Genomic DNA, 26,879 nt, shown 5'->3' with positions numbered 1-26,879 from the left:
GGCTTTCAACAGTCAAAGAGTGCAGACCCCTTGTGGGAAATGTTCCTTCATCAGCCGGGCTCGAGCAGGCAGGGCTGGGGGAGCTTTCAAGACCTCAGGAATTGTTTGCCCTGCCAAAGTTATCTTCACAGTCAGCTGGAACCCACTACTGCCTGCAGCGCTCCTGTAACAGATACAGAAGTGACCCACAACTGGAATAAAAGGAATAAAAGCCAGATAAAAGGAAAAAAAAAAAAAAAGGAAAAGGTTACCTCAGCAGTTTAAAACACTTTTTGGTATGTTACCTGCCTTTTTGTTTATTGTATGCATAGAGAACCTGATCTACCACTAAAGGAACATGCAGCATGATTTGCATAAATAAGCCAAATCAGGCTCTGAACTGGAGAAACTCTGTTCAAGTGGATTAAATGACCTGGTTTGTGAGTGAATGATCCTCATGAATCACAATTCCCAAACACACACACACAGAAGTGACACAGAACAGTGGTCTTGGCAGCTTTGGCAATGGAAGTGGTCTTGGACAGCATCTGCATGGTCTCCAGCAACCTCTACCCTCTGCAGGCCACCACAAATCCAAAGCCTGTTTCGTTTGGTCCAGAGTGAGGAAGGGACTCTGAAGTCTCAATGCTGCCAAATCTTGCTTAGACAAGAGTGGGATGCACTGAATCTGTAACAGGATGGGCAGGTCTAGAAGAAGCCATCACAGAACTATCAAATGCCACAGTCATTTAACTTTTAATTAAAATGAATCCATTTAACCCATTATATCCAAACCCCCTCTGAGAAGTTTACATAGAAACCCCATAGAACATTTCTTACTCGGGGTAACTCTAGAAACAGCTTCTAATCCAGTATCTACGTGGAAAAGTCACTTCTCTTCCACTTCTGCTAGCTCTCTTCTTGTGCTAAAGGCCCAGAAAATAAAAGGCAGTCCCATCCTGGGAAGTTATTTCTGAAGGCCTGCACCTGAAGCAAATTAAAAGAAATCTTTCCACTGGAATTTCAAGTGTTGATTTTCAAAGTGCAGGGCTGCAGCATGGCTGTGACACAGGCACTGCAACCCTTCCCTTGGGAAAAAAGAAAAAGTGAATGGTCAAAAATGAAAAGTCAGAGCAGACTGCATCAGTGAAAGCCAATCTCTCATGAATACCACCTCAAGCAAGGCAAAAAAAGTGCCAGTAAGGGATAAAACCCCCCAAAAACGTATGGCTCACTATAATTAAGAGTTGAGAGGTGCCTGCAATGAGGCTCTCTCTGCAGGCTGAGGGTTGTGCGTTGAGTCAGCTCCAGCTTCTGCTGATTGTGTCACCTTTTAGTCACAGGTGTTGGAGTAGAAAACATCACCAAATCCAGAAACTATTCTGACTATCATGGGCACGGGGGAGGAGAAAAAGTAAATGGACAGGGCACTTTGGAGGGAGAAATAAAGCATACTAAAACCTAGGTTTAAGAAGCTCTTCCAAAAGCAGCTAGGACTAAATAAACGTTTCTGAGTGGAAAGCAAAGAACACAGAATACAGTAGACACCTAGAGAGTGATGGAGGATTTCAAGGTCTTTGCTCTGCCAAGGATCTGGCAGCACCTTGATGCCAACTGTTACTTCTCACCCCACCAGTAGCTACTGATCAACAGTGGGAAAATTGACTCCTGAGTCAGTGAGATCTTCATGGGAAGGAAGGAAGGAGAGTTGGAATTTAGCTAAGGGAGATATCCGAGCAGGGTGAGCTCACATCTGTCACACACGGTGCTTTACAGTGAGGAGACTGAGGAAAAATCTCTTATTCTAGTCAAACAGTCTTTGGTGAAGCCCAACCAAGGCAAAAACACAGATGATGCCCACTGGCTGAGGAGAGTCCCCATTAAGTCACACAAACAAACTCAGCAGAACAGGTTTAGATTTATCTAAAATCTTGGAAGCCTTGAAGGAAGAACTCCACACTGAAAGTGAACAAGGAGAAAAATGGATCTGGGAAAGGGCAGCTGGGTGTGTAGGCTATGCTGTAAACCAGAGTTTAACGTTGTGGCATTGCTTGGAAGCTTCTAGGAGTTAAGCCAGGGGTGCCTGAGACATTCTGCTGCTGTAGCTCGTTTCTCTGGGATCAGCTCCAGCATAGGGAGTAAGAAGTCTGTGAATCCAGCTGCCTCATCTTGGGCCCACTCGTATTTTTCCACCAGCACTTCAAAAAGGCCCCAGGGCTTCAGTTTGGTGATGTGCTTCAGATCACCTGAAAACCCAAGACAAATGGTTTGAGTGTAAGACACAGGAACAGAGCAGCTCAGTAAAACTGGCTAAACAGCTAAACATGACAGGGTGAGCTCAGGGACTGCTCTAAGGGGATACAAACTGCTAGGCATGCTGAAGGGAAAAGTCAATTATATTAAACCCCCTTTTCTATCTGCTTTAGAAGCCTGTTGTAGAAATGTACCTCCTCAAAGGGCTCTTTTTCACCTCCTGCTATTTCATATCCCCTATCAGCAAATACTAATTTCATTAAATCCCCAATTATGCTGCTTGACATGACACATAAACTGTGCCACTGACTCTGGGGTACATGCAATGCATGGAGCACTGTTTGAGAAAGCAACACACTGCTAATAAAGAAGGGCTTGTTTTATAAACAGAGTTATTAAACTAGGTCAAAACCTAATTTTTTTGACTCAGTGCATTTCTGGGGTACTCAGGACTTGATGATAATGTTCTGTGCTCTGAGCAACATGGCTCATGAGGCCAGGCACTATTTAAGGTGCCTTACATTTAGCTGCAGTTTTACTGATAAAGCATTTCATAAAACAAAGGAAAGACCCAAAGATGCCATCTTTGCTGGCTTCTATTTCAAACAGGCATTTCTAGCAAGACATTCTTGTGTATTTGGGCAAGGGATGAGGGAATAATGTGATATTTGCTTTGTTTCCTTTTACCTTTTTTGGTGAAAAACTCCTTGGAATATTTTCCTGCCAAAATGAGCTTGCGAGGTATTTTCCCCAGAAGTTCTATGATCAATGCGATGTGATCTGCATGTGAAAAATAAAAAAACCCAAAAAAGACAATGAGTTTCATCCACACAAAACCTCTCTATGCTTGTTGGGATATAAGGATATCTCTATATGCTGGGATTTAAGGATAAAGACACTATCCCTTAAAAATTACTTAGGAGACCCACCTGAAACCAGGTTACACTAAGAAACAACAAAGACAAGGAGCAAGGGAAAACAAATAGGGGCAATTTGAGGCACAATCAGTTTGAGACACAATGTAGAGAATCCAGCAGCCAGAGGAATGCAGAACACCAGAACAAGAGCATGGAGTTCATTGCAGTGTTTTACTGCAGAGGCTTGAGCACAGCTGCTGGTGATTTGGGTAAATAATTTTTGCTTTTTGCAAGCAGCTTTTGCATTGCTGATTTGTAAGGCAAGGCTCACTTTGAAGAGGCAACCATTGGATTTCAAGTCCCACTTTAAAAAGGAAAAACTGAGCCAAACAAACCTTCATCTCGTGAGTAATCTTCCCCAGAGTGAGGCTCGAACAGATAGTCCCCTGTTGCCAACTCAAAGGCCTAAACAAACAGAAATGAGCACATTAAATCACTTCAAAACACTCTAAGATGTGCTGCAGGTTGACTCTGCAAATCTCTGTGGGCCAGAAGCAAAGCAGTGGGAAAGAATAACCTGCAGAACTCCAGTAAACAGCTATAATCCGAAATATTCCATCACAGCCTGAACTGTGCAGTGACCTTGCAATGCTTTAAAAACAGCATTAAAAGCATCATAGGCACACCTGGGATGGATTTTGGGTGCAGGGCCACCAGTTAACCACAAAGTTAAGGTATTTCACATGCTTAGCCTTTCCTCTTCAGAGCTGTGCAAAACTAACACCATGTCCAAGCTATAGTTTCTGGGGTTGGTTATTTTGTTTTGTTTTGCTTGGGGTTTGTTGGGATTTTCCCTCTCCCCAGGTTTCCCATGTTTTTCAAACAGTTCATCTCTGAACATCTGTCTGCAGAGATGAAAACACATTTTAAATGAGAAAAACATCTGCCCTCATTTCAACTCAGCGCTCCTAAATTCTGTAACACATTCACCCCTCATGTGTTCACCTGTACTCAGAACTGACCTTCAGCCCAACTGAACTTGTACCACCCCTGACTTTCTGTATTCTCAATTTTCTTTAAGAGCTGCTGGTGCCAAACAACAGAATCAGGCACACTGTGTAATTCTGTGTAATTCTGTGTAATCAGGCCACATGCTCTGCACAGAAAACATCACCCTTCTGCATTTTCTTTTACCTCATTCATCAAAACCCCAGCTTGTTTTCCAAGACAGCAAAAATGTCTATTTTTCCAAGCTTAAATTATGAAACCCAAGCTTTGATTTGTGGGGCAGAGTGGGGACACTGAAGAGGCACATGCAGTAACTGGCTTGACTGATTTTTTTCATTATTATATTCTACATTTGGCAGCTGTTAAAGGAACAGCTTCTTCCTCATCTCAGCATTACTCAGACTAAACATCAATTCCAAACCTGCAGAGGATGATTAAAATTAGAAATGCTACTGAAAGCACTGTGAAACAGTGCTAGATGCAGCAGAAAGGCTTTTTTTTTTTAATATAAATAGACATTGTGTTCAGAATTGCCTGGTTGTCCTGTTTTTCCAGAAAGCATGATGGCAAACTACAATAATATTTGAAATCTGCTGATGCTGGACAACAAAACCTTCAAAAGGAAAGCCACATGTGGAGAAAAAAAAGAGATAAATTTACTGTAAAAAAACAACTGTGATGTGGAAACCTATTATTCAACAAGTCTGGAAGGTGGCTGAACACTTGTAAGGGATTTTGGCCAGTCCCTCAGCAGCTCAGAGGGCAGAGCAGGAGATGCCAGCTGGCAGGACTCACCATGCAGGCTGTGCTCCAGATGTCTGCAGGGGTGTTGTACCCTGACCCTATCAGCACCTCCAGGGACCTGTACTGCCTGGTCTGGATGTCCTCAGTGAAATGCTTGTGCTAAGGAGAAGAAATGTTTGGTTAACAGCTCAAGACTGCTTAGAAGAGGAGAATCAACAACCTGCAAGGCTGGAGTGGATCAAAGCTCATCGCCATTACATTTCTGCATTTTACATCCTCATTAACTATTTCCTTATATTCTGTAAGTGCTGTTTAAATGCTGTACATGAGATATTCCTCCTCCAAGTGAGCAATTCAGAGGAAAGCAAGCCACAAAAGCAGAATAAAGGAAGATTCTGCAGCATGTCCTACCCGGCCCTGGCAGACAGGCCATGGTGCTGCCACCTTAAAGCAGATAAGGTGAGAAATCACCTTGCCAGGCACTGCAAGCCTGACTGCCATTCTGAGCTGAGACTCATCTCTCCCAACAGAACTGAAGTGATTTGCCATTTTAGAAGCCAAGTAAAAAGAGATATTTCTTCTGTTTGAAATGTCAAACATTTGAAAGCGGCACAGCACAACCATCAAAGAATAAAACTTGGGATTTTTACTGTGTGAGTCTCTTTCATGTGTGCAATGGTCTGACAAGCTACAGAACCAGCACATCAGAGCAATTGTTTGCAACTCTTTAGGCTCTCCTAGAGACCCAGAAACTCCTTCAGCAATTTCACACAGCAGATTTCCACACTCTGTGTGTGACACAGCTCACAGCCCTGTAAGAAGTAACCAAATGCCAGTGAGGCACCCAAAGCATGGCCTGAAATCTTGTGTTTAGAGGATCATTTCTTTATTTGTGTCCCTGCTTTCCCTCTTTTTTCCCTGTCATAGTTTCAAACTGTCACTGCTTTCACAGCCAGCTCTTAGGATGTGTTTTACAGATTATTTTCCATCTTGGCAAACTGACTGAATCTGCAGCTTGAAAAAGTCCATGTGAAAAGACCAAACTTACCACCCAGCAGGCATTTCCTAGGTCAGCTATCTTCACTTTGAGCTTATCTGCATTCTTGGGCTCAAGGGGATTAAGAAGGAAATTCCCAGCAGCTGATTTTCCTAGAGGCAATGTGTACAACAGCTGATTAAAGCTCCATAGGCAGTGTCACCATCTGTCACCCAAATCCCACCGAGCTCTCCCCAGCCAGGAAGTTTTCCTGATGGATCAGAACTGTTCCCTCCCTGATGCCTGGGTATAAAATGAGCATCACTCTGCACTATCAACAACATCATTAAGGCCCAACTGGTGTCATTAAGCAGAAGGATAAATGAGCATATGCAACACTGACTATTTCCCAGCACAACCTGTCTATATTTAAAAAAAACAAAAACTTGTTGAAATAAGGGCACTGCCAGAAACAAAACAAACCTCACAACCCCCCTTAAGCCTTCCTAAATTTTTGAAGGAAGGGTCCCCAAGTTATAGCATCTTTTTGACATACCCATCACTCATTGCTGCAACACAATTACAAGAGCTAAAGGAAATAAGGGGAAAATTGAATGACACAATGGAGAACAAAAGCATTAAGTCACTAAATGGCATCCAGCTGTACCTCTGAACCAAAAATTTGGGAGAGTTTGAAGCTGCAAATTTGGGAGAGGGCTGTGAGAAGCAAAAGATGTCAGTAACCTAGCAGAGGCATTCAGCAAAGTGCAGTTCAAGTTTCAAAATCCAAATTTCTCTTGTTACTTTTCATCCATGTAACTCCCCTAGTGGTACTGTGGGCAAAAAAATGCTAGAATACTTTTTCTTAGTAAGTACAAAGTATATCTTCTCCAAGCAGATATTTATCACCTGGCAAGGACACAAGATGCAAAAATGGACAGTTTTACCAATTCATATTTTTAACAGATACACCCACCTGGAATGTGTTTAAATTGCTGTACACTATTTCATGCCTTATTTTCTCCTAAGCTTACAAGACACAATTTTTTCACTCTGAAGAAAATAATATTTAAATAAAAGCATTGAAGAAATTTGGTTTCTTTCCCAACACTGTATAAGCTTTGTTTTTAAATGGGAAAACATTTACCCATCTTGAGTAATGGAGAGAAATTACCTTTGCTCCATATTAAGAACCAAACTGTCAGAACACACTGATCATACCTATCCCTTAATCTAACAGCAAGTGACAATCTCTAAGCTTAATGAAAATCACATAAGCAGCACCTGATTCAAAGGAGGAAATGTTCCTGCACTGAAAACCAAAGGCATAGGTGGTTTTAAAAAGCAGGAATATTTAAGCAATCAAAGTCAAAACAGGCACAGCTACAACCAGCACCTACAAACAACAAACAATTTGGAGTATGATTGTCAGGTTACTCCTGGCAGGAAAACTCTCAAATGGATGGTTCCGATCACTTCAGCCTACAAAATTCACATTTTTGTTCAAATTATGAAGGGCTGAAATCTCCCACATCAAGGAGCCCTTTCTTACAAGGTCCCTCCTATACCTTTGTTGTCTGTGGGGCTGTTAGTCTCATTCTCATCCTCTGAAGGGATCTCTGTCCTGATGCTTTCCTGATGAAAATTGTTGATGCCCTGCTCGTTCAGTGCCCGCTCCTGGCTGGGGACGGGCTGGCACACCATGGAATCCTCTGGGGCCAAGGGCACAAACAAGTCCAACACTGCTTCCTGGGGCCCGAGCTCTGAGTCATGGTTGTGCTGGGTGTAAGTGGAGCTGTGCAAGCTGTCGGGGTGCTGGGTGGCAGGGGCATTGGCAGGGGCATTGTCACAGGCATTGGCGTTGTGCAGGTCGTCCTCGAGGCGCACGGAGCCCTCGTTCCCAGAGTCTGTCAGCTCTGCCATGGCCACCACCCCGTTGCAGTTGATTTCTGCAGCGCCTTTTTCCACGTTGCTTTCCATGAGATTGGATCCCTCCTGTCCAAGGGTTTCTGCTGCAAGAGGGGAAGATGAGAATGTAGCAGAATATGTCTTAATAAATAGCTGGAAGGTGTTCAAGGGCAGCCTGAGAGGGAGTTCTGTAAATGGAACTGGACACAGCCATTCTCTCAGACTGCAACAGGAGATTTCCCAGGTGAAATGACAGCAGCCACCTCTGCTAAAGGTACACCCTCCCCACATCCATGAGACAACACTGTCCATGCCATGCTGGCAATGCTTTAGGTGCATACCTGGCTTTTTGTTGATACTTTCCTCTGATGGACTGACTTTTATGAGCATTTCCACAGGAGTCTGAGCTTCCTCCTCCTCTTCAGGCTGTGTCTGCTCAGGGTTTGCTTCCTTCTCCATTTCCTCTATCTCTTGCATTCGCTTCTCCAACAACTCAGCCTGTCTTTTCTGCTTCTTTTTCAACTTCTTTTTCTTATTCTTTGACATTTTGTCAGCCTACGCAGAAGCAAGCAGAGAAATTGGACTTAACATTTTATACTTCAATAAATTTAAAATGCACCAAGGTTTAATTTATCTTAGAGCTGAGGAAACAGTCTCTGATGAAAATGCTGGAGACAGCTCCTCTCCCAGATAAAAAGCAGCTATTCTGGGTTTTGAACTACTTGTGTATAGCTCTTACCAATGCATTTTTGCCCTGACATGAAAAACCAACATTATTCTCCAAGTGAGGGAGATCTCAGACTCCACAGAACAGTCACTTTCCCAACAGAGCTTGAGATCACCACAAGAACTCCTTGTTCTGGTGATAAATGAACTAATACCATTTACAAGTCCAAGACAGCATTGAACCTGATGCCTATGCCAAACCCAAATCACACGTTTTCCTTCTGATATGAGACTGGTCTCTCTTAATGCTGACTGGATTATGAAACAGTGCAGGAGATACTATCAGCAGATGCATACTTACAGGTGAAAGCTTTTACACTTACTGGTTTAGGCTGTGGTGCAGTGCTCACTGAAAGGCAAAGGAAAGTCAGTAAATCAGAATGGGAAAGGAAGATCAGTAAATCAGAATGGCTATACTCAAAACCTGCAATGGCATTCTGATGTTAAGGTGCATTTTTCCTATGTGATCTGATAACATTTTAATGATATCAGCAAATGTGATTTTGAATGCCCATTTCTCTACAAAAACACAACAATAAAAAAAATTATAAAAACATCAAATGAGCAAATGCAAAATTCAAGTTTCAGACAGGAGACTTGCTTGACTGATATCAAAGAGTTCCTGCCACGTAGCTTCATTTACTGCATGCATTATGCATCCTACCCAAATGAAAATGCAAATCAAAGCATTAAAATACCAAACTTAAGGGAGCTTCCTTAAGCTAAGATATGCTGTGATCAGTTCAGCTCAATGTTGGTGCTGTAAGATTATGACTGACAGAGCCTTCCCATACACACTGCAGTGGTTTTTGAAAAGTACACACAACTACAGATGGATATTCTGAGGAGGAACACAAGACAATTTGCCCTCAGACCTTTAAGGATGTTTGCATGTCAAGGAAGGTGGTTTTGTTACAGTTTTCCAAACTGACAACAGGTAACTCATCTTGTTGAAACTCTCATCAAATGCATTTCCAGCATCATGCAATGAAAGGTAATAAACTTTTGAAGGAAATGTGAGAATTTTGCCACATTTTTACACCAGTTCCATATTGAGTGCACCAACACTGTGCTACATAAGACTGATTTACCAGTGCCAGCTTACAGAATCCACAGAATTCTATAATAGCTGCTGTTAAAAGCAGCCTCCAGTGAGCATTTATCCTCCCTCTTGTTTTCTGACACAAACTGCCTTCCCCATCATCTGAGTTACAATTTATGACTAATTTCCCAATTTACACTCAGGTTTTCAAAGGTTACTTGCATTATTGTTCTACCATACTCAGGAAGTTTTCCTTAGTGATGATTAGGGGGTATGTGGGAGAAATAGCATCAATTTTCAGGGCAAAAAAAAGAAAATAAAACTCACCTGCAGAGCCAGATGGTGGGGGAGCCCCAGATCTCTGCCACTCTGTTGCCTCTGCAGCCAGCCTGCGAATGTACTGGTCATTCACACACAGCAGGATGTTCTCAGGCTTTATATCTGTGTGGATGATTCTACACTTGGTATGCAGGTAATCCAGACCCTGAAGAACCTGCAGGCAAGGGAGAAGGAAGTCAGCCATTAGACAATCTAATTGGGAGCAAAGTGAAAATGCAAAAGTGCCTGGGATGGCCAATGAAAGGGTTTGTGTGTGTGAGAGTGCTCCAGGTCAGAGCTGCTGTGATCAGTGGTTACAGCCCAGTTCCACAATAACAGATTTGCATACAGATTTTAGCTACCATTTTAAAATACTCTTATTTACCCTCATAGCTTAACTTACCACAGGTGAAAAAGCTAATTTTAATACTCTACAATAAAATCACACTTTCCTCCTCCCCTGCACCTCCCATGTGGAAAGGTGTTTCTTCTTAGGCTACCACCCAGTAGGGAGAACCAGTTCCTCCTGCTCTTCCCATCATTAGGCACTGTGCTTACTGTCACAGCTTTAAAAAATACTTCACTTATGAGGAATGGCTGAGGTAAGAAGAGGTTAAAAGCAAAAACCATCACAGTTTAAGTGTCAGAAAACAACTATCTGCAGCAGAAGGAGCTTACAGTAGAGAAAAGTACTAACCCAAGAATATTTTGTTGCATGAAGGAGATACCACAGATTTTTAACTTTTGTTTGCTTGGATCTGAGAAAGATCAGTGAAAGATTTTTAACTGGGTCAAGAGGAAGAGTGCAGTCAGAACTGGAACTCACCTGTTTGATGATTTTTTTGACACAAGGGAGAGGAAGACCCTGATAATTTGACTTGATGATCCACTTCAGGAGATGATGCCCTAGAACTTCAAACACCATACAGATATCTGGCACTGAATCAAGGAAAAACCTGGACATCCAGACCCAAGGACCCCAAATTCCAAAGACTGAGGATGAAAAGAAATCCAAACCAGTTGGGCACTTTATGTTAAAGAACCCTCATCCTTCTGACACAGCTTGCCTTCCTCAACAGCACCATTCTATCCTACACAACAGTGCCATTACCTAAAATAAAATAAAATACAGAAGGATGGAGCTGCACAAAGGTGCCACTGCAGCAGTAGCCACCTCCTGCTTTGAGTGGGAGCCAGCTGCACAAATGTACATCATTATTTACTGTGTGTTTTGGAACAGCCTACGCTTCTGCCCCAGGCAAAACTCAATGCCAGATCTCTCTGTACCCGCATTACCTGAAAAGATAATAAAATTTCCATTTCATAAGTAATCTTCAGACCAATAAAGTCACTTTCTTTGCCCTCCTTTGCCTCTTTATCAGCAAAACAAACTTTTGACAAGCCTGGATTTCAACTATATTTATATGATCTGCTTCTGAGCTCTAAGATCTCAACAGCTACAGTCACTCCAGTGACATATTCAGTGCAATGAAGCCAAACTTCTATGAGTTTATTAGGCTCCTTTTCATCTACACTGGCAGAAAGCAAACATTTCACAAGAGTGGAAGAAATATAAGCTCAAATCAACATTTACTCAGAAAAAAAAATTAGAGAAAATGCGTTATGGGTCTACATTTTATAATCTGCAGCTCAATTCTCTCAAGCAGCCCAGCAATTCTCATTGAAATAAAATTTAACTTATCTCAAAGTGAAAACAATGCATAAAAGTCCACCTTTCAAACTTTAAGGATCCATTATTAGCACTTGTTACAAATCACTGCCTGTGAGAAGGTTGTTCCCACTGTCAGAGCAATACACTGCAAACATCCTAACAATACTGAGAAATTACAAAGTAAGATGTTTCCATAACCTGATAACCAAGCTTATTTTCAAGTTATAGATGGCTCATGTGCTATTTTCAGCTACTGATTTTAACAAGCTGCACTGAAATAACAGGTTCTTAACAGGCTGCTGGCAAAATTGAGGGGTTGAGGTAGATGGGCTCTCCTGCCTCAGAGGTAGCTCTGACACAGCCACTCAGTCCCGATTCACAAATTGGTGGCAGAACACGAAAAGCACAAGCAGGCAGTGCTGACACAAATGACACCAGCCTGAATCATCACCCTGGATGTGAGCTCAGCAGGCAGTTTGGAGGCAGATCCTCCTACAGCTTTCCTTGGGCAGGAAAAGGGATGCCTGGGCATTGCTTGCCAAAGCAGGGCAGCTGCCCAAGAAACTCCCATCTTTTCAATTCTTGGCTTTTATTCCACAAAAGGATACGGGAACCATTCACTCCTGAAATCTTGAAGTCATCTAATAACTGAACAACTCTCTCCTTGCTTGGATCGTTTGGGTCACTGCTGCGGACCTGCAGAGAAAAGAGGTTTTTGTGATGTCAGATCCACTGCACTGTCTGGTTCCTACACAAATTCTCAATGATCTGGAAATATCAAGCATGTGACAAATGAAAACTCCCCAAAATAGAAAAAAAGAGTAAAATAAAATTGAGCCCAACTCAGGCACTCACCGATTTCAGCAATTTGATTTCATCCAGTGCTGTTTCTGTGTAGTGCTCTGCACTCTTCACCACCTTCATTGCCACAAATCTCCTCCCTCTGTGCACACATGGCAAGTAAATTGGGAACTGTTAATGCTCATACAAAGAACTTATTCTCCAGGATTATCCCAATTCTTTTGCATGCAAGAGAGTTTATTTCATGCATCATGGAAAAATAAGGTTGAAACACTCAAAAGACTGTCTTTGAGTCTTTTTTTAACAAAAGATTCGTGTTAGTCATTTCTCAAAATATGGAAAAATAGGTCAGAGACTGAACACAACTCTTCCCACAGATATGGTTTGTCCTGTTAAGTCCCTCCCACACACTTGCATGCACAATATCAGAAGAAACGCCTGTTCTGGGATGTGGACAGCTAATGCTTTGTGGTTTTATCTAAAAGTGAAAGGAGGTTTTCTGCCCAGGTTTGTGCATGCCTGGCAGGAACAGCAGCTGGAACAGGAGCACTCACTGGATGTCCCAGGCCAGCCACACGGTGGAGAAGTGACCCCATCCAAGCTTCCGAATCACGTGGTAGCGTCCATTGAAGAGATCTCCTATTTTCACAAGGTGGTAACCCCCTGGAGAAACACAGCAACCAGAGAGCAGCTGTGGGGAACGAGCACCACAATCACTGCAGCACCACTAAACATCTCCCCAGTGAAAAACACCTGCTTTGGAAAACAGGCTGTGATGGTAACAGAATCTTCCAGCTAAATATCAGCATTGCTCTTGTGTGCTCTGAGCCTAGAACGTGAAAGAGGTAACCAAGATCTGGAACTTGGAACTGCAACCAAGATCCAAACAGCTCTCCTTGCAATTTTGCTGACTGGAAGGCACTCTGCCACTGAAAACAGGAAAGTCTCCTCTGCACCCTTCATATCTCTCAAGCTACTGACTATACAGGGGGATTCCATCACAGAAGCAAAAGCATGAAAAGCCAAAGATGGAACTGGCAGGAAACAGAACAAAGAGAAGAAATTGTGATTTGGTGTTTTCATTTGCTCTGTATTTCTGCTCAGAGAAATTTGGTGTTTTCATTTGCTCTGTATTTGCTCTGTTTCTGCTCAGAGAAACAGGGGAAGGCTATTTGCAGAAACAAATTCTTCTGAAAAATGGATATCAAGATAATGATCTGATCTTCAAAAGAAAACCCAAAGAATATGAAAAGGATTTTTGTCCCTTTTACATTGAAATAAAAAAAATAATTAGATGCCTACTTGCTTTAATCAATATTGAAAGCCCTCTGGCACAGAGGAAAATATAACAGCTTTAAACTTATGCATTAAAAACAGTTCTGCAACTCAAATCCTGACTGATAACAGAGGGATACTTGGAGACCACCTTCTCCATTTCATGTTGGCTTGAAAAATGTTATTTTCATATGAAGTTTCAAAGTACTCTTAATGTAAGAGGGAGTTTATGTTCATTATCTACAGCAAATGGGAAATGGAGGGGATTCCTTGATTGCATTGAAAATCATGCATCTTAAAACAGGCAAACTCACCTTTACAGTAATCATTTGGATCCTCTTGCTCATCATCATCCGATCCCAGGATTTCCTCCTCTTGCTCTGGAAGATCACTCTCGGACTGAGCAGCAAGGCTGCGGTGCTGGGTGTCGGGTCTGAAAGAGATCACACTGCATTTCTGACACAGATAAAATAGATTTAAAAGCTGAGTGATCCCACCAAAATATTAGCCTCTGAACCCCTTCTCTGCCTTTCTCTAAAGCAGATTGATATTCTGTTATCCTAGGTAAAACTGGAAAATTTAAATATTGATTGATTTTATTTTAAATACGAATATCAATTAGTCTTCACTTTCTTTTGGAAAAGAAAAAGTTAACCAGTGTTTTAGAACTTGTGGGCCTTTGTTCCTTTGACATTCAAGGTCAAATGAATATTTAACAGTCCTTCTGCTTCTAACACTTTAGAACCCTAGAGCCCCTAATCTTGACATTTATTTCTCCTGTTCTCAAGGGGCAGGCTGCATCTTTAGCTCATCTCTTGACTCAACATCCAAAGTTTATTACAGTTGTCTGAACTAGGGAGAGTGGGAGGACACAGAGCAGATGTTCAGTAAACCCTCCTGAGAGCTTGTGATTGCAGAGGGATTGGATCAGGCACTAAGGTGGTGGAGGTTTTTCACTCCCACAATCATAAATAAAAGTGTTCATTTTATGTGTTTATTTTTCCATCAAATGTGCTACTCTGAGTTCTTGCTCATGAAGGCCACATCAGCAAAGGCCACCTCCATGCCCTCACACACAGCCTGTGCCCCCCAAATAAAACATCTCCCACACCTCAGCTCTGTCACGGCATCACACTGATCACAGCCAAACAGCTCATGAAAGGCTGATACCAAAATCAGGTAATTTATTTACTTTACAAAGCATTACAGGGAACAATGAAATGCCTACAAAGAGTCAAGATACCCCTGTACAAGCAAACATTTGTAATGAAAGCAATGCCTACAGACCCCTTGCTTTGGCAGGATTTAAGGGCAAAGTACTGCAAGATATCAACATTCAGTTTCCTTTCCTCAGGAGATATTAAAAAAAGCTGGAGTTGTCCAAAGAAGTGGGCAGCAAACTTCATTAGACAGTGACACAAGCTCAGATAACATTCCTCACAGAGAGTTCCCAGCAGTGAATTCACGGAAGTTTCTTCTATTGAAACTGTTGTTGCAGGGAAGAGCAGATAACACCGGTGCCTTCAGCACCCTCCTTCAAATTCAGCTCATTTTGCTGCAAGAAGGAAGAACTGCCCACCCAGTGGCTATGCCAGCAACACAGGCAGGCCCTCAGATGCAATTTTCACAACTCAGTCCTGAGCTGGACTCCTGCACGTCACATCAGGGCTGTACTAACTCCTCTTAATCCATGGGAAAAATGTAATATTTTCATTTGGAACAGTTATACAGCAGAATGAATGTTCAGCACTGACCTACTACACATGCACTGTGCTGAGACCTCACACAGTAAACACACTGCTAACACACTCAAACTACAGCCACCTTAAACATCAGAAAAAGGGAGAAATCTTGTGTTCCAACCTGGTAAGTAAATTTGCAGTCACTTAAAATCCACAACTCAAGTTCATTTAAACAAGGAAGAGCTACAAAGGTCATTGCCAGACACAACACACCACCAGACATTTACTTCAGTCTGCTGTCAGTAAGTCCTGCTGGCTTTTTTAAATTCAGGAACAGCTTAGTGGTCTCAAACCATAAACTGCCAAGCTAATGAGAGTTCTATCAAGAACCCTGCAGCTTGATCCAGCCCTGAGATATCCAGTATTCAGACTTTTTAGTCACTGATTTATAAGTCAGGGGTAGGAAGAAGGAAACCTGCAGTAGGGGGTGCAGAAAGTCTTAGAGGTCAAAAACTTCTTTAAAATTGCTGCATTTTTGGGACAATTGAGATACAAATAAAGTCACACATTATGCCCAAATTAAGAGCAGGCAGCAAAGGCAAGAAATGAGCACAGACAGAATGGTTGAAGGGGACATTAGATGCTCACAGACAACAAATCCTATAGACAGGGTAAAGAGAACAGGAGCTGGACAGAAAGATTTTAAGCCAGGAACCTCACATACAGCCTGAGTAGTAAAGAGTAATTCTCCCCAGTGCTGTTTCAGGATTTTCACTGCTTTAACTGCACAGGATGTAAGGGATTAAAAAGGACTCTAAAGAAAATTGCCCTGAAGTGGCAGTGCTGCAGACACACACATCACACCATTCTGCAGTCCCAGTGGCTCTCAGTAACAGCAATTCCATGCATGGAGGAAGAAGTTACTGGAAGCACTAAAGCCCATTCTCCTGGAAGCTTTCTGTGCCCCTCCTAAGGGGCTGACTAATCCTGCTGCTGGCAGGCTCACACACGACACACCCTGGAGTCTGCAGCTCAGTCTTTCATGGGGATCCAAAAGCGTTTCACTTCTACACTAGAGTCTATGATACCAGCTAATGTAAAAAAGCTCAATTCAGGTCACACACATCTCTACAGTGCTATTTCCTTTATGAAATCACCTCCAAAATACACCTCATTCTTTTGCCTTCCTGTCAAAATTTGTTTGATGTTGTTACACACCACCCTGCTCTTCCCCTGAAATGAGCACGTCAGCCCAAGATAGGGATTAAGAGAGAATCAATCAGCGCAGAACATGTATTAATACCTAAGAAAAATTATATACAAAAGCACAAGCCTCATCTGTCTGCTTTGCTCACAAAGACAGTACTCTAAAAGGCACAAAAGGCTGTTAAAGACAGCAGAAAAATCCATGCCCAGTATTTAGAGATAACAGCTGAAACAGCTGTTGTCAAAATTGCAAAATGCAGATAAAGTATATAAAAATTTTATACTAAATTATTGTTTACACATTAAAACCCAGGTGTTCTAGGGTAGTTTTTTCTTTTCTAGCCACCTCTGATCTACAGAAGAACACCATGATCACCTTCTCCTTTTGCTCTCTCATTGTGCTAATTAATCATCGGAATGAACAGGATCTGCAGGGTCTCTCTACAACTACACAGCAACATTTTACTTAAGAAAAACAACGTGGAACAGAAAAGCTAAGGCAAAATGCTAAGTCTTCTATGGAATTCATGTGAATCCACATCTAGAGAGACCCTCCCAAAGGTCCTTATTCCCTGAAGAGCTGCAAATTCTCCAGACAAAATCAGAGAGGGGAACCTACCTGCAAGAAGCACGGCCTCCCATGGATAAAGATATTCCTGAAGACAGCCCAATAGTTTTCGAAAAAGCCATCAAAAGTCAGGCACCACAGTGCTGGGGAAGGAGGGGGACATCAGCAGCAGGCACAGGGGCTGGCTCTCCTCAAATGCAGCAAAGCTTTGTGCAAGAGTGAAGGAGAAGAGGGATTTGCCTCCAGCACCCAGCTGCAGCTGCCCAGCACTGCATTGCAGGTGAAGGACCGTGCAGCAAGGCTGGGGCTCGCTCTCAGCTGATCCTCCTGCAAACTCACTCATGGCAGGGGGGTGAGCACAAACGCTCATCCCCTCCTCTTGATGTCTACGTGTCTCTTCTTCCCTCTAATGAAATTAGAAATTCAGGCAGATGCTTTGTTTCATCTTCCTCAACCAGCCGGTTTTATTTGCCTATTCAATAGCCCGGTGGATTCAAAGCTGGGATGAAGACAGGGACCATGGTAATTGTCGACAGAGAAACCCTTTTGATAGAGGAATTCCAGCACAATCACTCAGCAGGCAAAGAGTGTTCAAAGGAAAAATAAATTTTCTGTTGTAATTCCACACCTCCCCTTCCAGAGTTACAAGAAAAACTTATCCTTTATGCTTAAAATGACAAAACAAGCAGAAGGAGTCAAATCTTCTTGAAAAAGTTGGACTGAGTATTTTTCACAGCAGCGGGTACTTAACATCATCTTCCAACAATGCACAATTCCCAGTCATTTCCTGTGCCTGTTTATCCTGCTGGTTTATGTAAGTGATAGGGGAAACAAGTCACCAACAATGTGACAGAACAGTAACAATTTGGAGATTTCTCTCCTAGGGAGGACTTTATTAGTGAAAGACACAATGATGCTGCCCCTGCACTTTTAAAGCAAGAGGTTTAAAAAATCGTCTTCATCCACTTGTACGTCTAAGACACTTTCCTCTTAAAACCTCACAGAAGTTTGAATGCTTTTAATAGTTTAGCCAAACCTGTGCATCTTCGAAAAGGAACTAAAAACATCCAAAATTTTCCACTGTAGACAAGACTTTGCTCCATGTTCACTGAAGAGATCACCCAACCCCTGCAATGCACAGCAGGGATGGTGAAGTTATTTGCAGGAGCTAAGATTTGAGTCACTCACTTGCTCCTTACAGAAGGTGTTAAAGCAATTTGGAAAAACACTGTGGAATTCTCTTGCCAGTTTTTCAGTGGAATCACTTATCTGGTCCACACACAAAAAGGAAGGCAAAAAATGATTAAGAAATCTCAGCCACACAATGTGGGTTCTTACAGACTTGCAGAGAAGGAAGGGTGCCCTCTATAAATTACCAGACACACAGCCAAGTCTCCACACTCAGCTGCACCATCAAACATGAATGTGTTCTTTCTGCTCCAATAACTTACATTAAAAAAAAAATTGAAAGGAGGTGTTTGGTTTTCCTATTCAAGAGTGACTTCAACACTCTGTTTTGGACAGAAAAGATTCTTCCTTGTCCCTAAAACAGCAGAAATACTGTCCATGCTACCTCATTGCTTGCCTTGAATAGATACAAAAGCAGACTCCTTCCACCCTCAAGCAAGGAAGTCAAGGTACATTTAGGCCGAATCGCTTTTGTCACACCCATCATCCTTAAATACACACTAACAAAAAAAGATGCTCTCCTTACTCCTCTCTGTCTGCCTCTCCATTGCAATTTGCAAAGATGACGCCCATCTGCAGGAAACTGAAGGGAAATGCTTTCCTAATTTTAAGTAGCCTCCAACACAGGCTTTGTAAGCAGTGTCACCCCCTATTGCTGGGCTCAAACTGCACCCATTAAAAGCCCCGAGCAAAACTCAGATCGGTGAAGGCAGGAGGAATGGCAAACCCACTGCAGGCACCAGATAAAGGCACTGCAAACACACCCCAGGACTCCTCTTTCCACCTCAACCACCCAGCCAGAGGTTTGCTGGGCTCCACACCCAACCCAGCAGGATCTCACTGAAGGATTCCGTGTTTTCACTTGAGAAGCTCCATATGGCATGGTGAAAAGCCAGGATTTAAAACCCCTCTCCCATTCCCACATCTGTGCATGCAGACAATGTCTCTTTAAGGAGGAATGCTTGCAGGCTGCACTCATTACTATTTCTTAGTGTGCCTGTAATTTCATGTTAAGGCACATCTAGAGGGAGAATGAGAGCTCACACGCAGATCTGCTGGCAAACCTCGTGCTCAATGAATATGGAAACTTCACACAACTTCCAGCATGATTCAGGTATGAAATGATCAAAGTGTTTTGCAGCCTTTCTCCTCAAGAAATTCCAACTGAATTGTAAATCATTGATGGTGGGGGACTTATGAGTGCACAATCCATGTTATTTTGTGATTATTGCAACTCATTAACAGTTGCATCCCTATTTTTCTGAGTAAATAACTGGTATTTTCTGCCAGTAGGGCAGATCCACAATACTTGCTGCTATCCCAGAGCTACAGGAACACCACTATCAAGAACTCAGAAGATTGGAGATGGTCAAACATTTAACTTTTAAATACCAGTACTCAGATGCACCAAGACATACTTTTGATTAGCAGATCTGTGGGAGCTCAGTTTGAAGATAAGTACGGGCTTTCACATAAGAAAGGTATTAAAACACAAATAACAGTCAATCAAAACTTCTTCCTTCCCATCCCCACTCCCCCACACGAGCACTTTACAAGCTGTTTGTGGAGCTGTCTGCTAGCCCAGCTATCACAAACCAAGGGATTTCTATGGAAACCAGCAAATTTCAGTTGTGTCCTGTCATGGTTTGATAATCCCTTCTGTATTTGAATGAAAAAATATGAGTGCAATGGAAATTACAGGTTCTCACCTTCAGAGTTCCAAGAAACTCTGCTTGCTCTCTTTCTAAAGGAGTGTTAGGATAAATGCATGCTCTACTTCACTGACAGAAAATGAAACTTTTGAGACAGGAAGGAGTGAAAGAAATAGGATCATCCTGAACTTGCAGAAGATTAAGAAAATGGTTGAGGTTCCTATAAAAATATATATTCATTTCAAAAATATATATTCATTTCCTACAAAAAAGCTTATACACAGAATCATAATTAATATTTACAAGGTGTTTCTGTAAATCATCAGTTTAGACTGGTCTCATCTAAACGAGCAAACAGCAATATTCACTACTGGATGATGAAAAAGTAACTTTCCAGTTTCTTTTAACCTTTCCAAAAGGTTTTTTTTGTTCTGTTCTTAATGATATTAGGTTTGTAGGTAAGCTTAAAGCAGCTGTAATTCATTTTTAAAATGAAAGATATTTTGAATTGTTTTTACTCCCTTCAGAACATTCTCTGCAATTTTATATAATAATTCAAAATACTAAACTCAACCTTTCAAAATCATTGTCTCATGCTATTTACTGCAAATGTAAAGAAAAAATGTATTACAGAAAAAAATGAATGTGTGATCCAAACTATCATGGAACATTAGATATTAAAAGCACATTGCATGTGGTTTCAAGTATAGATTTTATGGAAAGTCATTAAACAACCCAGTTAAGCCTATTTTAGAAGATTTAACTAGAGCAGCTTTGTATTTAAATAGAATAAATGTTGTGGAACTGTACCTAGAGGCTGACACTGAGTTCATTTAATTGCACAGCACAAAGCACATGCAAGTGTCTTTAATTTTTGAGATACAATCTAATAAACTTATGGTAGCAGAGAAAAGGGTTGAAGCATAAAGTGTAAGAATATAAACACAGCATTTGACAAATAACACAGCTCTGCACTCAAATCAAGGTTAGTGGCAAAATCAAGAGCTAACCAGCAGTGCATTTAACCTGTCCTGGATATGTGGTTAAAAAAAGATTCACTAAAAACCCCTAACATGCCAGCTCTGAAAGTTATCATTCAGCAACCTCAAAATCTACACAGAAATTAACCTTCCAGCTGCACTGTGAACTCTGCTGGCAGAGTCAGTACAGCTGGTCTGCAGCTAGAGAAAGAAAAAAGTTACATGTATAGAATGAGATAATGGATTATTCATACAGAAATTGGAGAAGGAGGAGAGCATTTCAGAAATTGTCCTAATGCTACCTTCAAGAATAACAGGAACACGAATGGAATAGCACGGAACCATAATGCATGGCTCCCAAATACTTTGGTTAAAGCTCCTCACTCTTCAAAAGCCCCATCTCAAAACCACTGATTCTTGGCTGAAGGCAACAAGAAAAAAATATTTTAAACCCCTGTGATGTGTCTGAGAAAGCATTACTCCAGGCCTAAAGCAAAAACCCTCCAACTGCCACCGCCAAAGCCTTACCATCACTATCTTTGGTCCTAGGCACCTTCAAGTAAAATCATCCTGAGTCACCAGAGATTTTACAGAATAAGCAGCATTTTATGGAGTGTACAGAACCAGCTCTAGGACTGACATCACCTTTCAGCAGAAAGAAACCCATGAGCAGCACTGAACACAGCACTCAGTGCAGCCTGCTGAAAGCCATTGTTTGGTATTTACTCGAGTTCTTCTAATTTCTACATCTGCCTCCAAAAGTTCTCCACACATAAAGACTCGTGACATTCCTGCGGTGAGAAAGAAGCCACACGAGAGCATCAAAGTTAGAGAACCAAGTAAACAACACACCACGGCATTCTTTCGGCAAGAAAAAAAAAAGAAATCTCAGGGGGAAAGCGAGTCAAGAGAGGAGAGAGTGGAGAGAAGCCGGTTCCTAAAGGCAGCAGTTGCTGAATGCCCCGGGGACTGAGAGAGGGGACGGTGACAACTCCGGGCCAAGGGGAGCCGGCAAGGGCAGCCCATCATCATCCCTGAGCACCAGGGCAGCTCCCCGGCCGGCTTTCGGGGAGAAGCGGGGAAGGCAGAGCCTGCCGTGCCCCGGGCAGCCCAAGGAGCGGAGCCGGCCAGAGCCGGGCGGCAAAACGGCCGCCCCGGGCCACGCGCTGCGCCGGCTCCGCTCCCGAAACGTGCGCTCGGTTAACTCCGGTTACAAACCCGCCCGGCCCGGGGGGCCCGCACGTTCCTCTGCCCCCAGCGCCCTCCGGGCCCGGCGGTCCCTGCCCCGCGGGGAGGGCCGGGGGAACAAAGAGGCGGCGGTGCCGGCGGGAGATGCCGCCCGAAGGGAGCCGCGGCCGCACTCACTTCCTCTGGGCCTTGTCCTTCTTGGCTTTGGTCCGCTTCTTCCGGGCCTGCAGCGCCAGCACTGAGGGAGAGAAGGAGAGAGAGGCGTGAAGGGCGGCGGGCCCTGCGGGGGCCCCGCGGGACGATGGAGGCCGCGCCGCGCTCACCTTTCCGCTCCATGGCCGCCACCGCCGGCGGCCCCGGGCGCCTGCGCCGCGCCCGCCGGGCTGGGCACGCGCGGCTCGGCCGCCTCAGCCGCGCGGAGCCACCGCCTCCCGGCCCGGAGCCGCCCCGGCCCAGCCCAGCCCAGCCCTGCCCTGCCCCGCCCGCCCTGCGCGGCTCCGGCTCCGGCTCCGGCTGCGGCGGCGGCTCCGGCTCCGGCAGCGGCGCGGGCGGGGCGCAGGCGCGGGGCCGTGCGGGAGCCGCCCCGAGCCGAACGGCGGCGGGTGGCGGTGCCGGTAGGGCCGCGGGACGCGGTGCGGGCTCCGTTTGGCCGCTCGGGGCGCGCACCGGCCCCCCGCGCCCGCTGAGCTCCCGCACCTGTACCCGCCCCGCCGGCCTCGCTCAGCCTGCTGCGCCTTCCGCTGAATCCGTCTGTGAGATCAGGTGCCCCGAGCAGGGTGCAACGCCCATCAGACTCGGAGATTCTTAATATTAAATCATTTATTTAATAACGATCACAGAAAAAAACCTTTGCAGTTACTGGGGCGTTCAGGCATTGTGTTGCATGTGTTAAACAAATACCTGTATATTTGTTAAGGTGGTTATGTATTCACCTTAGAACATATATAAGGTGGTTATGTATTCACCTTACAACTCTTGCAGGTTCTACTATTCACAGTTTTTCTCAACACTATTTAATGTGAAAAGACCAAGATGAATGTGTAGGGGATATGAAATAAAAGCACAATAATTTGCAGCCTGGGTTTCTGCAGCAAGCCCTGCCAGGAAAGCATCGTGGCATCCCACCAGCTGGGAAGAACATTAGAGCATTGCTGCGTGCAAAACAATTGGACTTGTTGCAACTACGTCAGGTAAGAACTTCAGGCTGCCAACAAAAGTTATAGAGCACTTTAAACTCTTGACTTCTGTGGGTTTTTGGAGGTATAGGTGGAATATGTGGCTATAAAGCAGGTGCTTTGTCACTTCACAGCCATGTCCAGGGATTTGTGCTTGGCTGAACACAGAAGCCTTGTGTCCATAAGTGGGAACAATGGCAGGGCACTGCACACCTGTATGGGGAAAAAGATCAGGATTGACTGGAATTCCTCTCAGCAGGATATTTGTTTTGCAGCACGAACACCCATGACTTGCATGCTGCCATTCCGGTGTCTGACTTGTCCCCTGGTGCTAAACTCTGCAGTTATTGTGGGAGGAAGGGAAGATTTGGAACTTTGCTGAACAAGATGAAAAAAAAAATCTCGTAAGTTTTCAGTGGAGACCTTTCACAGTGCCAATAGCTAGGAATCCATTTCATCTTAAATCAAGGCTGCCATAGGAGAGCAAATAGAATCTGAGAAATAAGAGCTATGCTTTTCATGGGTTTTACATTACTCGTTTTGAACAGAGCTGAGAGAAGCTTGGCGTGAGGCCACTTTCCAGAACAATGCAGGGAAGCATACGTGGTTTGAGAATTGCTCAATACCATTTGGGCCTTCAGTTTTTCCTGTCTTTCAGTCCAAGAAGTTCCAGGATTCAGTTTCCTCTGCAGTGAGAGACTCTGCACAGTCTTCTTGAAAAGCCGAGTTCATATCTGGATATAATTTTCAGCCAAGGGTGGCCAGACTGTCAAGGTGGTCAAATGCAGTTCCTATAACGAGGTGACACCACCTGAGCAGCGAGAGGGCTCTGCTGGGATGGGAGCAAAGGACATCCCAAATTCCAGCTCTCGAGGAGCTGGGCTCACAGGGACTGCTGGAGGTGTCACCCCAGTGCTGCTGTGGGTCCCTGCTGCATTGCCAGGGTTTGCATTGCCAGGGTTTGCCCTGCTTGCTCCCTGCAGGCACCTGCACAGGTGTTCCCCAGAGCTGGCACACAGCATCAGTCCCAGGCAGGCACCTCTGTGCCCTTGCATTCCTCCCAGATGAATCACAAATACTCTGTGTGCTGTTCACACGATAGCCTGTGCTGGAGAAGCCCAGAGCACTGGGCACATCAATTACTTGACCTAATTAACACTGCACAAAAAGAGGGGATGGTATTTTGATTCCTTCTGACCTAGAAGAAAACCATATAAACACTGCATCTGAGAAGCAAAAATAAACAAAGCTACCCCACCTGTCCAAAACCAGAGAAGTGTTTCCTGTATTAAGTTATTTAGTGAGTGGGTTAAACCAGGACTTGACCTACATGATTTATTTCCCGTGTATGTGTTTGAATCAGAATTTCCAGTAGCTAAACTCTGACTAACCTCACCACCCAGTGCTCCTTCTTCCCCCTTTTAATTCCCTGGCAATGTTGGTGATTTTTAATTTATTTTTTTTTATAATTTACAACCCAAACATAAGTGAGGCTTCTGGCATCCCTGAACTGTGACCAGTGACTGTGGGGACTCACATTAACTTTACAGAGCTGTGTCCTTTTCCATAATTTCACTGTCAAGGGTGGCTCTGCTGACAAGTGGATATAAAATGGAGAACAGAGAAAACACATGAAATAGGGAAGTGCAAATGAACAGGGAAAAAAATCATGAGGAAGCAAGGCAGACATTTTTCTTAAAACAAAGAGCTGGAGGAAGAAATAAAAGATATTTTCTTATTAAACACTGTAATGATAAAATTTCCAATAATATTAGCAAAATTCTCCTTTTGAATTCTGGGCAAAACTTATTTTATTGCATCAGGTAATTGTGGGTGGACAGACTATTAACTTTACATCACATGTCATAAATATACACAATTCAATTCTTAGCATCAAGTGATTTTGTTTCTCTGACTCCAGAATTTCATCCAATTTGCTGCTTATATTTTTTAAGATATAATAAGACAGTGGTGGAACAGAAGGGTTTTGCACAACATAAAGAATCTCACCATTACAGAAAGTAACCTTGTTGACAAGTCTTCATGGTTACTGAGAACTAGAAAACACAACAGCAACTCAAAGCTGCTTGCCTGATTTATCACCAGCAAATTCCTTTACAGCAGTGTAAGTTGGACAAGACCCATAGTTTCAGGCTTCAGGTGATGAAAGAGCAGGTTATCCAGGAGGAGAAGGCTGGCTCCCTGCCTCCCTTTCCCCATGTGGTCCTGTCCCTTCTGGCAGCAGCAGGCTGATAGATTAGCTCACCACACCTTGGAGAACCTCACCCAGTGGCTCAGTCCTGAGTCTCAAGCCCTGTCACGGTCTCAAAACAATAGTCCAAGTTTCAGTATACACTGAAACGAAGCCCAGATAAATGATGAATAAGAGATTCTGTGTTTGCTTTCACAGGAGGACTTAGCAGAGCAGGAAAAGCCAAAACCATTGAGAGTCCAGACTGGATCCTAAGAGAGATTCAGAAAGAAAACTGCGATATTCACAGTCAAACAAAACGAAAACAGAGAAACAAACCCACAATCACTGAGACCTGTTTCTTCTGACACCAGCAGGGACTCCAGCATTTTATTTACTGCCTTGTACACATGCCCCAGCCACTCAAACCACAGAGAGAGTGAGGTGTGTCTGACATCCTTGAGCTCTATCACCCTTTTCAAGGTAAAACTAACAGGAAGCAAGAGAGTTTGCAAATTAAAGGTGTTAAGGACCCTAAGATACCAAGACATAATTACTTTATAGGTGCAAGCAGTGGTAATTTCTAAGTGTTTACTCTTGTGGGCTTCAAAGACTTATCATAGGACACAGTACTTTGTGCAGAGAAAGAGAAGGGTTTTGATATGGGAAGCCAAATGTTTTAAAAGCAAACTTCCATAACCCATTCAGAATGTGTCAATCTTTCACTGTATTGCTAACAATTCAAGTTTCTAAAGCTGAGTGGCCTTGAACACAAATCCCTAACATTAATTATTTTCTGTGATATTCTGTACTTACTACCTGGTGCAGACCCCATGGGTGCCACCCCAAAATTAGCTTAACCTGCTGCACATAATGACTTGAGACTTATGCATGCATTTGAAAGCAAACACATCTGTATATTTGATATTGCAAGGCCTTTTGAGAGGTATTGAGAAGCAGTTTATTCTCAAAAAACACAGAGAACGCTCAGGACACTGGGAAAACCGTGCAGTGCGAGCTCAGCTCTCCCCAACACCCCTGACCTGACATCCCTGGAAGGGAACAAAACATCTTCGGGAACTTTACAGGAACAATTCACACAGCTTGCAAGGCTTCAGGCGCACTAGGGCTGATATTCACCCTGGCACGCTGCTACTCACCCTGTGCTGCCCTAGCTAAGCTTTCTTATCTATTTTCCTTTTCTTTTTACTTTAGAACGGCTCAAGGAGAAGCGCGGCACTCGCTGGGGGAAGGCGGGACGCGGCCCGGCCCCGCCGCCCTCAGCGCCGCTCTCGCGAGACGCGGCCGCGCGGGCTCCATATTGGGGCATCTGTGCCCTGGGCCCGGAGCTCTCGCGAGCGCGGCCCCGAGGAGCCCCGAGGAGCCCCGGGCTGTGCGGGGACAGCGGGGCCGGTGCCCGCGGCTGCCTGGGCTGTGCGGGGTGTACGGGGGCGGAACCCGGCAGCGCCGCCCGGGCTGTGCCGCTCGGG

General features: G+C 43.8%; 1 protein-coding gene across 3 annotated transcripts; it reads right to left on the bottom strand.

The window, feature by feature from the left end:
• Positions 1-1,256: 1,256 nt before the first annotated feature.
• SRPK1 (SRSF protein kinase 1) lies at positions 1,257-22,399 on the bottom strand. 3 transcript variants are annotated; one of them, XM_054293992.1, is made up of 16 exons: positions 22,347-22,399; positions 22,201-22,261; positions 13,874-13,992; positions 12,839-12,947; positions 12,339-12,426; positions 12,092-12,179; positions 10,638-10,744; positions 9,821-9,986; positions 8,775-8,800; positions 8,067-8,280; positions 7,386-7,829; positions 5,890-5,990; positions 4,893-5,000; positions 3,485-3,554; positions 2,920-3,012; positions 1,257-2,225 (listed from the first exon to the last, which is right to left on the bottom strand). In XM_054293992.1, the coding sequence occupies exons 1-16, from the start codon at positions 22,357-22,359 to the stop codon at positions 2,041-2,043; spliced, it is 1,992 nt and encodes a 663-aa protein (XP_054149967.1). In that variant the 5' UTR covers positions 22,360-22,399; the 3' UTR covers positions 1,257-2,040. The 3 variants fall into 3 exon arrangements, with proteins under 3 accessions (XP_054149967.1, XP_054149969.1, XP_054149968.1); XM_054293994.1 differs by having other exon boundaries at positions 7,386-7,826; XM_054293993.1 differs by lacking the exons at positions 22,201-22,261; positions 22,347-22,399 and adding an exon at positions 17,067-18,395.
• Positions 22,400-26,879: the final 4,480 nt, after the last annotated feature.

Source organism: Melozone crissalis, unplaced genomic scaffold, assembly GCF_028551555.1.
Source record: "Melozone crissalis strain CALT ecotype California unplaced genomic scaffold, PUWL_Pcris_2 ptg000198l_1, whole genome shotgun sequence".
NCBI classification, from domain to species: domain Eukaryota; kingdom Metazoa; phylum Chordata; class Aves; order Passeriformes; family Passerellidae; genus Melozone; species Melozone crissalis.
The sequence above is the reverse complement of the archived record's forward strand: the minus strand, read 5'-3'. Positions and strand labels throughout refer to the sequence as shown.